We start from the raw sequence: 16044 nt of genomic DNA, 5'->3' as shown, positions 1-16044 counted from the left end.
CACTTTGGGGGGCCAAGGCCAGCGGATCATGAGGTCAGGTGATCAAGACCATCCTGTCTCTACTAAAAATACAAAACTTGGCCGGGCGCGGTGGCTCAATCCTGTAATCCCAGCACTTTGGGAGGCCGAGACGGGCGGATCACGAGGTCAGGAGATGGAGACCATCCTGGCGAAGACGGTGAAACCCCGTCTCTACTAAAAAAAAAAATACAAAAAAACTAGCCGGGCGAGATGGCAGGCGCCTGTAGTCCCAGCTACTCGGGAGGCTGAGGCGGGAGAATGGCATAAACCCGGGAGGCGGAGCTTGCTGTGAGCTGAGATGCGGCCAGGGCACTCCAGCCTGGGCAACAGAGCGAGACTCCGTCTCAAAAAAATAAATAAATAAAAATAAAAAATAAAAAATAAAAATACAAAACTTAGCTGGGCATGGTGGCGCACGCCTGTAATCCCAGCTACTCTGGAGGCTGAGGCAGGAGAATCGCTTGAACCCAGGAGGTGGAGGTTGCAGTGAGCCGAGATTGCGCCACTGCACTCCAGCCTGGGCGACAGAGCAAGACTCCATCTCAAAAATAAATACATAAATAAAATAAGGTGGAATTTGGCTCTTTATGTCAAAGGGCAAACTATAGGACACAAAGAGAAGTTTGTGTGCAACCTCTGTAAAGTGGCTGAAACTGGCTTAAGATCTGCAGCTGCATATCAGAAAATAATGTTTCTGAGGCTGGTCCTCTGTCCAATCACAGTTATAGTGGTCTTGGTTGTAAATCAGAGTTAGGAGGGGCCTGATAAATTGCAAGAGTGTGATTTTTTCTTGTAGCTGTAGGCATTTAGAAATTTGCCTTGCCAGGCCGGGCGCAGTGGCTCAAGCCTGTAATCCCAGCACTTTGGGAGGCCGAGACGGGCGGATCACGAGGTCAGGAGATCGAGACCATCCTGGCTAACACGGTGAAACCCCATCTCTACTAAAAAATACAAAAAACTAGCCGGGCGAGGTGGCGGGCGCCTATAGTCCCAGCTACACGGGAGGCTGAGGCAGGAGAATGGCGTGAACCCGGGAGGCGGAGCTTGCAATGAGCTGAGATCCGGCCACTGCACTCCAACCTGGGCGACAGAGCAAGACTCCGTCTCAAAAAAAAAAAAAGAAATTGGCCTTGCCAGCCAGGCCCTGAATCCCGGACCTGTAAACAACTGTTGTTTCCTTCACCTTAGGGTCCATCTTAGTTGATAAAGAGATGTCTGTTTTGGTCTTTCAGATCACAAGGGAAAAAACATTGAGGAAAATGAAATGAGGAAAATGTTGTAATTGTCTGCAGTTGAATGGATTATATCCTTCCTTTTTCTCCTTTCCAGTATATAAGCTTTTAAAATATTACTTTTTTGTTTTTTGTGTTTTTTTTGACCGAGTTTTGCTCTTGTTGCCCAGGCTGGAGTGCAATGGTGCGATCTTGCCTCACCGCAACCTCCGCCTCCCAGGTTCAAGCCATTCTCCTGCCTTAGCCCCCTGAGTGGCTGAGATTACAGGCATGCACCACCATGCCCGGCTAATTTTGTATTTTTAGTCGAAACAGGGTTTCTCCATGTTGGGCAGGCTGGTCTTGAACTCCTGACCTGAGGTGATTCGCCTGCCTTGGCCTCCCAAGGTGCTGAGATTACAGGTGTGAGCCACAGCACCCGGCCTTTTTTTTTTTGGAGACAGAGTTTCCTCTTGTTGCCCAGGCTAGAGTGCAGTGGCTCAGTCTCGGCTCACTGCAACCTCTGCATCCCAGTTCAAGTGATTCTCCTGCCTCAGCCTTCAGAGTAGCTGGGATTGCAGGCAAACACCACCACGCCCGGCTAATTTTTTGTAATTTTAGTAGAGACGAGGTTTGACCATGACCAGGCTGGTCTTGAACTCCGGACCTCAGGTGATTCGCCCGCCTTGGCCTCCCAGAGTGTTGGGATTACAGGCGTGAACCACCGGAACCACTGCACCTGGCCTGGAGATAGAGTTTCACTCTTGTTGCTCAAGCTGGAGTGCAGTGGCGCGATCTCAGCTCACTGCAAGCTCCGCCTCCCGGGTTCAAGCCATTCTCCTGCCTCAGCCTCCCGAGTAGCTGAGATTACAGGTGCGTGCAACCATGCCTGGCTAATTTAAAATATTACTGTTTAATTAGAAAAAGAAACATGCTTCACACTAATTTGGAGGTTTTCTGCAAAAGCTTTCTACTTAAGAAAATATTTAGCTTCATTGAGAACTTCCATACTTTGATATGTGGATTTGCGACGAAATATGCATGGTCAAATGCAATGCACACATTTACAGATACTGTGAGAGCAAACTAAAAATGAGATTAGGAATCTACTAGCAATTTAAGTCAGATGTTATACTCAGCTTTCTCCCACTAGACATAATTTTTTTCTTAATGATAAGCTCCTTTGTGATTATAGGAAAAACCCTTTTTTCTAATCTCTATGGGTGGGCCTGGAAGGAATTCTAAAAAGTTGGCCAGTAAATATCTGGGCAGTGTATTCTTATAGTCAAAGGAAAGTAAATTCCGCAGGGATGGCAGGTATTTTTTTTTTTTCTGGAAAATCCTTATCAGATGTCTTATTTACATTACAGATGTTCCTCAACTTAGAATGTGGCTGTGTAGTAAGTCAAAGTGTGTTTTAAACTTACAATACAGTATTTTCAGTTTACGATGGATTTGGAGGTAACCCCCATCATAAATGAGGAGCATACTGAATGTGTATGCTTTCACACTGTTGTAAAGTCGAAAAATCCTAAATTGAACCATCTTAAGTCAGAGATTGTCTGTAATTGGTAAAAGTACTATTAGAACTGTTTTGAGGTCGGGTGTGGTGCCTCAGGCCTGTAATCCCAGCACTTTGGGAGGCCAAGGCGGGCAGATCATTTGAGGTCAGGAGTTCAAGACCAGCCTGACCAACATGGTGAAACTCTGTCTCTACTAAACATTAAAAAATTTGCTGGGCATGGTGGCAGGTGCAGTGGTGGGCACCTGTAGTACCAGCTACTTGGGAGGCTGAGGCAGGAGAATCGCTTGAACCCTGGAGGCGGAGGTTGCAGTGAGCCCAGATTGCGCCACTGCACTCCAGCTTGGGCAACAAAGTGAGACTCCACCTCAAAAACAAACAAAAAAACCAGTCAGGCACGATGGCCCACACCTGTAATCTCAACACTTTGGGAGGCCGAGGCTGGCTGATCATGAGGTCAGGAGTTCAAGACCAGCCTGGACAATATGATGAAACCCCATCTCTACTAAAAATACAAATATTAGCTGGACATGGTGGCGGGTGCCTATAGTCCCAGCTACTTGGGAGGCTGAGACAGGAGAATTGCTTGAACCCAGGAGGCAGAGGTTGCAGTGAGCCGAGATTGCATCACTGCACTCCAGCCTAGGTGATGGACCAAGATGCCGTCTAAAAAAAAAAGAAAAAAAAAAAAAAGAAATGTTTTGAAACAGATAATAGACTTACATAAAGTGTTGCCGGGATGTTGTGGGCTCTAAAGCTGTTGTTTGCAGCAGGCACCAGACTGGTGCATCTGGATGACTGTCTCCGCCCCGCACCATAGTAGCTGCAGCATTTTGGGGTGTTTGGGTGAAGGTAGATTGTTGACAGCATGTAACCAGCATTTAGATTTTAAGGCTCTCTCTTTAGATATGGGTTCATGGCAAAAAAAAAAAAAAAAAAGATTTTAAGGTTTAGTAGTCTTATGGAGAATGCAACATAACCTTAGTCTTCAATGCTTCACAGAGGTAAATCTGAAGGACACCTAATAGTTTTTTATATATATATAAAAAAAACTATGTGTGTGTGTATATATACAGTTTTATATATTCATATATTATATATATATTAGAGACACCAAGACTCTAAAAAACATATAGAAGTTCATATAATGTATAATATGTAAATTACATTTTCATATATTATATATTATACAATTTATATCATATAACTTATGATATATAATATATAAAATTTGTAATATAGTATAGAATTTATAATATCGTATATTAAAAATATAAATATATGGCTGGGTGTGGTGGCTCACGCCTGTAATCCCAGCACTTTGGGAGGCTGAGGTGGGCGAATCACCAGGTCAGGAGATCAAGACCATCCTGGCTAACATGGTGAAACCCTGTCTCTACTAAAAATAAAAAAATTAGCCGGGTGTGGTGGCGGGCGCCTGTAGTCCCAGCTATTCGGGAGGCTGTGGCAGGAGAATGGTGTGAACCCAGGAGGCAGAGCTTGCAGTGAGCCAAGACTGTGCCACTGCATGCCAGCCTGGGCGACAGTCTCAAACAAACACACTATACACACACACACATATATATATATATGGAGGTTATAGGGAGCTGAGATCGTGCCACTGCACGCCAACCTGGGTGACATAGTGAGACCCTGTCTCCAAAAACAAAAAAAAAAAAAGAGAAATTGAACAAGATATAGTTTGAGATTTGACCCCATAAAGTTGTCAACATTTGCCTAGTTGTAGTAAAATAGAATACCATTTTGTACTTGTTGTGAACATGGTGTTTTTTTCTCCCTCCAAATCTTAGTGCATGATCCGTAAAGGTTATTGAGTTGTTTTTCAACTTCTTAAAGGAGAAATTTCAGTTAAAATTTTAGGCACTTATTACAAGTGAATTGAGTGTATATATTTGTCACTAGAAAATTACTATCTTTAGGCCAGGCGTGGTGGCTCGTGCCTGTAATCCCAGCACTTTGGGAGGCCGAGGTGGGCAGATCACCTGAGGTTAGGAGATGGAGACCATCCTGGCCAACATGGTAAACCTGTCTCTACTGAAAATACAAAAATTAGCCAGGCATGGTGGCGCCTGTAATCCCAGCTACTCAGGAGGCTGAGATGCGAGAATTGCTTGAACCCGGGAAGCGGAGGTTGCAGTGAATAGAGATGGTGCTCCGGCCTAGGCGACAGAGCAAGACCCTGTCTGAACAACAACAAAAAAAGTTACTATTTTTAGTTCAATAGTAGCTTATAATTGTAGCTACAGTATTTGTAAGTTGCTGTGGTTTTGAATGTTGCTCTTAAGACTGTTGTTAGTTACCCACCAAGTTTTAATTGCAAGGAAATTTCAGAGAATGTGAAAAAGTTTTGGTTAAGGCTGGAAAATACCTATTCTTGCTTTCCTCAAAATTGGCTTCAGTGATTACTTAGTGACAGCAGAATGTTTTGAAAATATGCTCTTTAAAGTCTAGCTATCATTAAAATACCATAATAACTTATATGTAAGTGATAGTTGCTTTTTTGTTGTTGCTGTAACTGTGGTAAGAGGAAAACATTATTAGCAAAATCCTTAAGAAAAATATAATATAAAAAGCTGGTAAATAGATAATTTACAAAAATGGAATGTGGATGAAAACATGAAACACCTGTGTATAGGTTTGACATCTTTATATTCATTTGAATTCTTTGTTTCCTTGGACTTTGCAAGTCAGGTTGTTTCTTCTTTTTGACAAACTGTATAATAATAATTATTATTATTATTTGAGATGGAGTCTCACTCTGTCGCCCAGGCTGGCGTACAGTGGCGTGATCTTGGCTCACTGTAACTTCTGCTGCCTGGGTTCAAGTGATTCTCCTGCCTCAGCCTCCTGAGTAGCTGAGATTACAGGCATGAGCCACCACACCTGGCCCCTAATTATTATTTTTTAAATTAAAAAAATTTTTTTGTAGAGGCCATGTGCTGTGGCTCTTGCCTATAATTCCAGCACTTTGGGAGGCAGAGGTTAAGGGATTGCTTGAGACCAGGAGTTTGAGACCATTCTGGGCAACATAGTGAGACCCCATCTCTATAAAAAAAATTAAAATAAAAATTAGCCGGGTGTAGTGGCACATTCCTGTAGTCCCAGCTACTCAGGAGGCTGAAGTGGGAGGATCGCTTGAGCCCAGGAGGTTGAGATTGCAGTGAATGGTGATTGTGCTGCTGCACTCCACTCTGAGTGAAAGAGCAAGACCCCATCTCAGTCAATCAATCAGTAATAAAATACAACAAAAAATAAAATTTTTTGTAGAGACGAGGTCTTGCTGTGTTGCCCAGGCTGGTCTTGAACTCCTGGCCTCGAGCAGTCCTTCTGCCTTGGCCTCCCAAAGCCCTAGGATTATAGGCATGAGCCACCATGCCAGCTAAATTATTTTTTAAAAGATTATTTGTATATATCTACAATTTCTAACTAGTTTCTCATTTATTTATTTATTTATTTGAGACACAGTCTCACTCTGTTGCCTGGGCTGGAGTGCGGTGGTATGATCACGGCTCACTGCAGCCTGAATCTCCCAGGCTCAGGCAATCCTCCTGCCTCAGCCTTCTGAGTAGCTGGAACCATAGGCATGCACTACCACGCCCAGCTAATTTTTAAAAAATTATTCATAGAGATGGAGTCTCCCTGTGTTGCCCAGGCCGGACTTGAACTCCTGGTCTCAAGCAATCCTCCTTCCTTCGCTTCACGTGATCCTCACTCCTTGGCCTCACCAGCTGTTGGGATTACAGGCGTGAGCCATCACCTAAAGTGATACCAGACCCAACATCCATTTTAATGCAATATAAAGCTTGCAAAATTGAACTCTCCCATGTCAGGAAGCAAACTGTGTTCTAATTTCTAAATTACTAACTGGGCTTCTAAATGTATATGTTCGTACAGTAGAGCATTACAGAGTGTTCTGTATATTGTTGGTGTTTCACTGAGTGTTTGCCATTGTTTAGTACTGTTTGTCTTTGCATTTATTCAATATTACCACATGCTATAATCACTAGACCAGAGTAGAGCATTTGTCACGCAAAGAGTTCCAAGTAGGAGTCAAAATAAACTGGGAAATAAAGTTGCCGTAAAATTTTGTGGATAGTAGTTGAAAAATGCTTTTCAAAAAGGGTCTATAGTAAGTGGGAAAATAGGTCACACCTCATTTTTTATAAAGTTCTTTCTGCACCCAACTTTCAGAAGTTTGTGTATACTCAGTGATTAAAGTAGGCATTTATAAATGGTGTGGGAATAATTTTAAATTGAGTTTAAGGAGTTAAACAATTTTGTACTTATTTCTATTTTCTGTAAATGATGGGAGTTTTTTAAAAAAAAACTTTAATAAAATACACTTTTGATCATTTCTTCTTCTTTTTTTTTTCTTTTTGAGACGGGGTCTTGCTCTGTCACCCAGGCTGGAGTGCCATGGTGCGATATCGGCTTACTGCAAGTTCTGCCTCCCAGATTCAAACCATTCTTCTGCCTCAGCCTCCCGAGTAGCTGGGATTACAGGCACCCGCAACCACACCTGGTTAATTTTTTGTATTTTTAATAGAAACAGGGTTTCACCATGTTGTTCAGGCTGGTCTCGAACTCCTGACCTCATGATCCACCCACCTCGTCCTCCCAAAATGTTGGAATTACAGGCATGAGCCCCTGTGCCCAGCCAGGATATATTTACATGAACATTATAGCTATGAAGAATAAAGATACCCATTAAGAAACTGGATTATGTGAAATATCTTAAATTTTTCTTTATTATTTAATATACAAGCAAAACTTCTTTATTGTAGAAAAATTAGAATATTTTTATATTAATTAAAAATTAATACAAAAGAAAAAAAGTATAGTCCCACCACTGCGTTGAATGAATTCTGATATTTTTCCCATGTGTGCTTCTTCCAGAAATATGGCTACACACACCTTTCTGCAGGAGAGCTGCTGCGTGATGAAAGGAAGAACCCAGATTCACAGTATGGTGAACTTATTGAAAAGTACATTAAAGAAGGAAAGATTGTACCAGTTGAGATAACCATCAGTTTATTAAAGAGGGTAAGGAGTGTGAATGAATGCCAACCAGTTCAAACCAGTGAAGAAACAAGAAATTAAATTTACCTTTTGGCCAGGCAGTTGCTCATACTTGTAATCCCAGCACTTTGGGAAGCCAAGGCAAGAGGATCACTTGAGACTGGGAATTCAAGACCAGCCTGAACAACCTAGTGAAACCCCATCTCTACAAAAAATTTTTTTAAAAAGCCAGGCATGGTGGCATATGCCTTTAGTCCCAGCTGCTTGTGAGACTGAGGCAGAAGGATTGCTTGACCCCAGAAGTTCAAGTCCAGCCTGGGAAACATAGTGAGACCTCCTCTCAAAATAAATAAACAAACAACATTAATAATAAAAATAAATCCACCTTTCATATGTGTAATGAAAAGTATCAAAAGTTTTGTTTTGTTTTGAGACAGTGTCTTTGTCACCCAGGCTAGTGTGCAGTGTCCTGATCACAGCTCACTGCAGCCTCAACCCTCCAGGCTTAAGCCATCTTCCCACCTCAACCACCTGAATAGCTGGGACTACAGGTGCATGCCACCACACCCAACTAATTTTTTTCTATGTTTTGTGGAGACAGGGTCTCACTATGTTGCCTAGGCTAGGCTGGAACTCCTGGGCTCAAGTGATCCTCTCACCTCGACCTCCCAAAGTGCTGGGATTACAGGAGAGAGCCACCACACGTGGCTCAGAGTATTGAATTTCTTGCTTGTGGAAGGTGGTTATGCTTGAGAATGGCAGAACTAGAAACTTTGCTTTCACCTGGGAAGAAATTGGACCGTGGCAAGGATTCTCTACTTTGATTTAGGATCACCTGTAGCTCAACTTAACATCCATTTATGTGCACTTGGTCCTTTCTTCCCAACATTCAGACAGTTACTCTCTTCCATTTCTGTTTCTTCTTTTATCCTCCCTCCCCTGCTCCCTTTTCTTTTTTGCTTTCTTTTGTTCTTTTTTGTTTCTTTGTTTTGTTTTGAGTTAGAGTCTCACTCTGTCGCCAGGCTAGAGTACAGTGGCGCAATCTCGGCTCACTGCAACCTCTGCCTCCCGGGTTCAAGAGATTCTCCTGTCTCAGCCTCCAGAGTAGCTGGGACTACAGGTGTACACTACCACGCCCAGCTAATTTTTGTATTTTTAGTAGAGACGGGGTTTCACCATTTTGGCCAGGATGGTCTCGATCTCTTGACTTGGTGATCTGCCTGCCTCAGCCTCCCAGAGTGCTGGGATTACAGGCGTGAGCCACCGTGCCTGGCCCCTAAACCTCTTTCTTTCTTCTTTCTCGTGTTTTTGTTTTTTGGAGATAGAGTTTCGCTCTGTCGCCCAAGCTGGAGTGCAGTGGCACAAACTCGACTCACTGCAAGCTCCGTCTCCCGGGCTCACGCCATTCTCCTGCCTCAGCCTTCCGAGTAGCTGGGACTACAGGCGCCCGCCACCACGCCCGGCGAATATTTTTTAAAAATTTTTTAGTAGAGATGGAGTTTCACCGTGTTAGCCAGGATGGTCTCGCTCTCCTGACTTCATAATCCGCCCTCCTCGGCCTCCCAAAGTGCTGGGATTACAGCGTGAGCCACCGCGCACGGCCCTTTCTCTTTTTTAACCCACGTCCTTCTCATCATTGATGTTCGCTCAGCCATGGTGTCTACTTTTCTGGTGCATTACCAGCTTCAATGTGAAATGCTAAGACTTAATAGCTTTCAAAACTAAAATATGTCACATCTGAGGCTGGGTGCAGTGGCTGATGCCTGTAATCCTAGCACGTTGGGAGGCCGAGGCAGGGGGATCACTTGAGGTCAGGAGTTCGAGACCAGTCTGGCCAACATGGTGAAACCCCGTCTCTACCAAAAAATATAAAAAATTAGCCAAGTGTGGTGGCACACACCTGTAATCCTAGTTACTTGGGAGGCTGAGGCAGAAGAATCGCATGAACCTGGGAGGCAGAGATTTTGGTGAGCTGAGATCATGCTCCTGCACTCCAAGCTGGGTGACAGAGTGAAACTCTGTCTCTTTAAAAAAAGTCCAGGCATGGTGGCTCACACCTGTAATCCCAGCACTTTAGGAGGCCAAGGTGGGTGAATCACGAGGTCAGAAGTTCAAGACCAACCTGGCCAACATGGTGAAACCCCATCTCTACTAAAAATACAAAAAAAAAAAAAAAAAAATTTAGCCAGGAGTGGTGGCAGGCATCTGTAATCCCAGCTACTTGGGAGGCTGAGGCAGAAGAATCACTTGAACTCAGGAGTGGAGGTTGCAGTGAGCCGGGATCAAGCCACTGTACTCCAGCCTGGGCAACAGAGTGAGATTCCGTCTCGAATGAATGAATGAATGAATGAATGAATGAATGTATGTATGTCACATCTGAAAAACAGACACCTTGTATTTACTAGGTAACTTTTCATTCTAGATTCCTAAAACTATAATCATTAACAGGTATTTTCACATATAAGAACAGTGAGGGAGAAAAAGAAGTGCAATATTGGGAACAATAAAAAATAGCTGAAGCCTGATGGAAAAGAACTATATAAGCATCTGGTTGGAACTAAAGACAATGGGGATGAAAAGTGGCTCATAAACACTTTCTTAGTCTTGTCTCAGAGGTTGAAGTAACCTGCTTCCATTGTAAAATAAACAAATCCTCTCTCCCCATTCCCTCTCTCTAATGTCCTTTCTCTGCTCTATAAAGCAGAGAAAGCATTATGAAAGAGCAGACTATATGGTTTTTACTTTTTCACTCTCTACTTTTTAACCCTTTGCAGTCAGATTCTGTTTCCATCTCCATTGCAGCTGCTCTTGCATGTTACCAATGATGATCTCTATCAAATAATACTTTTAGTCATTATTTTTCTTGTAGTATTTAACTCTGATCAGTGTGTTTGAAAATCATTCCTCTTTTGTTCTTTATGACAGCATCTCTTTTTCTTCTCCCTACTGAGTGACTGCTATTTCTCAGTCCTCTTTAATAGTTATTCTTTTGCAAGTTTCCAAAACCATGATGCTTCTCAGGGTTTTATACTTGGTCTTCTTCAGCTCTCATTTTATATGTTTCTTTCTGGATGGTTTTAGCCATACCCAAAGCTTTCACTATGCTAATGTTGCTAAAGTCTATAGCTCTAAAACAAAATGTTTGTTTTGAATTCCAGACATATATTTTTAATTACCTAACTACTAGGCCTCTATCTGAATGTCTCACAAGTGCCTCAAAATCAGCATGTCAGAGGCTGAGTGTATTCTCTAAAATGTGATCTTCCTTTGCTTCTTGTCTTGCTTAATGGTTCTACCATCTACCTAGCTACTCAAGGCAGAAATCTGGGAATCAATCTATATCTCCTGCCTCTTCCTCACTTTCCCAAATCCATTCAGTGAGCATATCTTTCCAATTATCTTTCTTTTAATCCTCTTCTGTTAGTCTCTTCTCTGTCATTACTATCACCTTAGTTCACATCTTTTTTTCTTTCTTTTTTTTTTTTTTTTTGAGGCAGAGTCTTGCTCTGTCACCCAGGCTGGAGTGCAGTGGCACAATCTCGGCTCACTGCAACCTGCACCTTCTGGGTTCGAGTAATTCTCTGCCTCAGCCTCCTGAGTAGCTGGGATTACAGGTACCAGCCACCATGCCCAGCTAATTTTTGTATTTTTAGTAGAGATGGGGTTTCACCATCTTGGCCAGGCTGGTCTTGGACTTCTGACCTCATGATCTACCCGCCTTGGCCTCTCAAAGTACTGGGATTACAGGCATGAGCCACCACACCCGGCCACATCCTCTTTTTTTCTTATCTGGACTATCAGTAGAGACTCCTAATTAGTCTTTTTGCTTTTAATCCATCTTTGTCCCCTTCTGATTCATCCTCTTCAGTGCAGTCAGAGTGATTTTTTTTCTAAAAGGCAATATGAACCTGTTATTTTACTGCTTAAAATTCTTAAATGTTCCTGTATTGCTTCCAGAATAAAACTCAAACTCTTTAGTGTCCCATACAAAGTTCTTCATTAGTCTTACTCCTTGCTTACTTTCCAGTCATATATCCCATCACTCTCCACACATATCCTAAGAGTCAGTTGTGCCGGCTAATAGATTCATTTAAGCAGTTTTGCTTTCTCATTTATATTTCCAGTTTCCACTATCTGGAGGACACTGATCCCTGTCTGCCTACATGTGCCATTTCATTATTCAGGATTCAGTTCTACTGCCACTTCTTTGGAAAAGCTTTCTTTGGCAGTTTCCTTGCAGTTTGTGCTGACTTCTTTGTTTTACTATAGCATCCTTTGCATACTTGATTATAGAACTTAGCACATGTATGTATACATGTTTGTCATGCACTCAACTGTGACTCCCCCCCCCCAGGGACAAGAGTCATGACCTTGCTCTTCATGTTCCTTGATTGTAGACCTCCAATGAATGTATGCTGAATGAGTATGATATTGATGTGCGTTTTTCAGATATCTTCCACTACCATAGTTGTGGTAGAAAGGCTATAGCAGAGGCTCAAAAGCATTCTGCTGAAGTTTTGCAAATATCAAAGAAGCTAGATTATAGGTTAAAACCAATTCTCAGATAAAGGGATCATGGGTCCTGACAGCCATTGTTCTTGAGAAACCAGAGAAGTTTGAACATGGACAGTACTGAATGTCAGTTCGCTTTGGAATAGAGGCTCCTCTAAGGTTTATTACAGTCATGTATTTGCGCTTATCCTGTGGTGATTGAAGTGGCAAGGATTTGGAGATTAGAGATTTCTGTCTCCTATTTACATATTCCCACATTCTACCTAAATTCACGCTTTGGAAGAGGATGGTGAAATGGGTTGTTCTTCCTATCTTTCTGAATGTGTTCTTTTGTTCCCTTTGTTTTGGGGCAGCCAGTGACATTTGGGTTTAATTAGCTTCCATTAAAAAGTATTTTATCCTACATTAATAATTAATGCTAATGGTCTTTTATATTTGTCCAAAGCTTTGTGTTGTTGGACTTGAATTACATGAATAGCAGAGTTGAGCACCTGTAGAAGTAATATACTTTCAACTACAGCAAAACGACTTGGGAAGAGCAAAGGGAACACAAGACAGGGTCTCCAGTTGCTGGAGCAAAGATAATGGTTAATGGTTATTTTCCTCTTATTGCTGCTTTTATTGTTTATTTATAACTTTGTGAATGTGTATGTGAAAGTAACATATACTTAACTGTAGAAAATTTGGAAACCACAGAAAAAAATTGTGTGTAAAAATGAGATGGTTGTGAGAGGAGCACATACCCATAACCACGCCAGCTTGAGGCAACCATGTTAATACATTGATAGATTTCCTTCTAGTCTTTTTTTGCTATGTACCCTCCACCCTTTACTTAGGGTTTAAATAATAATAATAAAACAAAACTACCATGCTTGAGAAATTTCATTTTGTTAATGTAGTATTGAACCTACATCTTCTTTTTCCTTTAGGAAATGGATCAGACAATGGCTGCCAATGCTCAGAAGAATAAATTCTTGATTGATGGGTTTCCAAGAAATCAAGACAACCTTCAAGGTTGGAACAAGACCATGGATGGGAAGGCAGATGTATCTTTCGTTCTGTTTTTTGATTGTAATAATGAGGTAATGAAAATCTTCATCTGCCCACATAGGCTTTAAGCAACTGTTAGTCAACTATTGGAAAAAAACAAAGGATTTTTTAACTTACATTTTATATTGGCAGCAGTGTTTTTTGAATTGGTGGATTGGATGGACAGAACAGCACTGTCTTGCTGTTGGAGTATTAAAAACTATTTGGCATTAGCAGCCTTGGGGAGCTAAATTTTCCTTTATTTTCAAAATAAAAAGAATCAGTTTTGATTTTTAAAAAATAAGAATTGACATACATAATAATATTAGGTAAGAAGCTGAACTACTTTCTTAGGTAGACATTATTATCAAAGAGTATCTTGCCTTAGGGTGTTGTTTACTGGAAGAGAAACACGTTTCTGAGAAGTTGGGAAAACTTTCTGTTTTAAAGAAACATACGGGGCCAGGTACGGTGGCTCACGCCTGTAATCCTAGCACTTTGGGAAGCCAAGGCAGGCAATCACCTTAGGTTAGGAGTTCAAGACCAGCCTGGCCAACATAGTGGAACCCCGTCTCTACTAAAAATACAAAAATTAGCCTGGCGTGGTGGCACACGCCTATAATCCCAGCTACTTGGGAGGCTGAGGCAGGAGAATTGCTTGAACTTGGGAGGTGGAGGTTGCAGTGAGCCAAGATTGCGCCACTGCACTCCACCCTGGGCGACAGAGCAAGACTGTCTCAAAAAAAGAAAAAAAAAAGAAACGTACAGGATAGCCTGATTTGTCTTAAGAGTGAAATGATCTTGAAAAAAGCAAAAAAATGTACTTTTCTTTCTGGTAGTTCTAATAACGAAGTCAGACATACTTTTGAATAACTAAATACATTTTTCAGAATCATTTAATTAAGAAGCCTGAAGTAGGCCGGGCGTGGTGGCTCAAGCCTGTAATCCCAGCACTTTGGGAGGCCGAGACGGGTGGATCGCGAGGTCAGGAGATCGAGACCATCCTGGCTAACACGGCGAAACCCCGTCTCTACTGAAAAATAGAAAAACTAGCCGGGCGAGTTGGCGGGCGCCTGTAGTCCCAGCTACTCGGGAGGCTGAGGCAGGAGAATGGCGTAAACCCGGGAGGCGGAGCTTGCAGTGAGCTGAGATCCGGCCACTGCACTCCAGCCTGGGCGACTGCGAGACTCCGTCTCAAAAAAAAAAAAAAAAAAAAAAGAAGCCTGAAGTAGTTAGTACCTTGAAGGAAGTTGACTGTTCTTAGGTTGAACTGTAAATGTGCCTCTGGTGGAGAGACTTGCTGCGGCCTTTGTGTCCTTTCCCTTTCCTTTCCCTTTCCCTCTCCCTTTCCTTTTCCCTCTCCCTTTCCTTTTCCCTTTCCTTTCCTTCCCTCTCTCCTTCCCTCTCTCCTTTCCTATTTTATTTGAGATGGAGTCTTACTTTCTTGCCCAGGCTGGAGTGCAGTGGCACGATCTCGGCTCACTGCAACCTCCCAGGTTCAAGCAGTTCTCCTGCCTCAGCCTCCCAAGTAGCTGGAATTACAGGCGTGCACACCACGCCTAGTTAATTTTTGTATTTTTAGTAGAGACGGTGTTTTGCAATGTTGGCCAGGCTTGTCTCGAACTCCTGACCTCAGGTGATCCACCTGCCTTAGCCTCCCAGAGTGCAGAGCCTCCCAGGGATTGCAGGCATGAGCCACCATGCCTGGCCTTTTGCATTGTTTTAAAACGCAACTCTCTTCTTCCAACCCCCAAAAATATGTTTTCATTTACCCTTCAAAGTTAACTTTAGAATGTTACCACAGCTTTATAACTAAGGAATGTTTATTCACAATTAACAAGGGATGCTTTACTCAAATGCAAATATGTTGACTCAAATATTTGCAAATTTATGGAATTATCAAAAAGCAGGCAAAAATGAAACAAAATTTGAGGTATGTAATTCATACCTAATAAGTTAATAATATATCTGAGATGGGACCATACACATACAGATCTTTTTATTGCAGTTTGAAAAGAAATACACAGGAAAAACTGAGTCATGAATGAATTCTTATTATGCTCTGTACTTATTTAACCTAGTTTATATAAATTGAACCACATGTTTAATTTTAAAAGGACTTTGCATGTTGATTAATGAATTAGACACACTGGGTTTATTGCAGGGGTTTTTTTGGTCATCTCTTTAAACTCTTGTATTCTTTTCAGGTTAAAAGAATGGCAAATTCGTATCTTTATGTTTTTGATAACTTTATATCTCTTTTTAGATCTGCATTGAACGATGTCTTGAGAGGGGAAAGAGTAGTGGTAGGAGTGATGACAACAGAGAGAGCTTGGAAAAGAGGTACTTTGCAGTTTTTACATACAACCACTTCAATCCCAGACCTGCCCTATTTGGTATAGGAAAAAAAGAGTCACATTTAAACAAGTAAAATGGCTTAAGATGTTAAGTCAATCGGTTGGGGCAGATCCAGTGTTCTGTGAGCTCGTCTATAACATATAGAAGAAAGGATAGATACTTAGAACCTTGCAATATTTACTTTTGCAGAATTCAGACATACCTTCAGTCAACAAAGCCAATTATTGACTTATATGAAGAAATGGGGAAAGTCAAGAAAATAGATGCTTCTAAATCTGTTGATGAAGTAAGTGCTCCTAGCCTGTCTTTAAAAAAATATGTCAAATAAAAACGTGATTATTTGTTTTGAGG

The 16044-nt window shown here is 41.9% G+C and overlaps 1 protein-coding gene across 1 annotated transcript in view; it reads left to right on the top strand.

The window, feature by feature from the left end:
* The window catches only part of CMPK1 (cytidine/uridine monophosphate kinase 1), a 44339-nt gene that overhangs the window by 24843 nt on the left and 3452 nt on the right, over positions 1–16044 (top strand). Inside the window, exons 2-5 of the mRNA XM_033226476.1 lie at positions 7672–7818; positions 13236–13388; positions 15602–15678; positions 15883–15979. Of these exons, the coding sequence (XP_033082367.1) occupies positions 7672–7818; positions 13236–13388; positions 15602–15678; positions 15883–15979 (474 nt within the window). The remainder of the gene's footprint in view (positions 1–7671; positions 7819–13235; positions 13389–15601; positions 15679–15882; positions 15980–16044) is intronic.

The sequence above is a fragment of the Trachypithecus francoisi genome, unplaced genomic scaffold (assembly GCF_009764315.1).
Source record: "Trachypithecus francoisi isolate TF-2019V2 unplaced genomic scaffold, Tfra_2.0 Lachesis_group12, whole genome shotgun sequence".
Lineage (NCBI taxonomy): Eukaryota > Metazoa > Chordata > Mammalia > Primates > Cercopithecidae > Trachypithecus > Trachypithecus francoisi.
The sequence above is the reverse complement of the archived record's forward strand: the minus strand, read 5'-3'. Positions and strand labels throughout refer to the sequence as shown.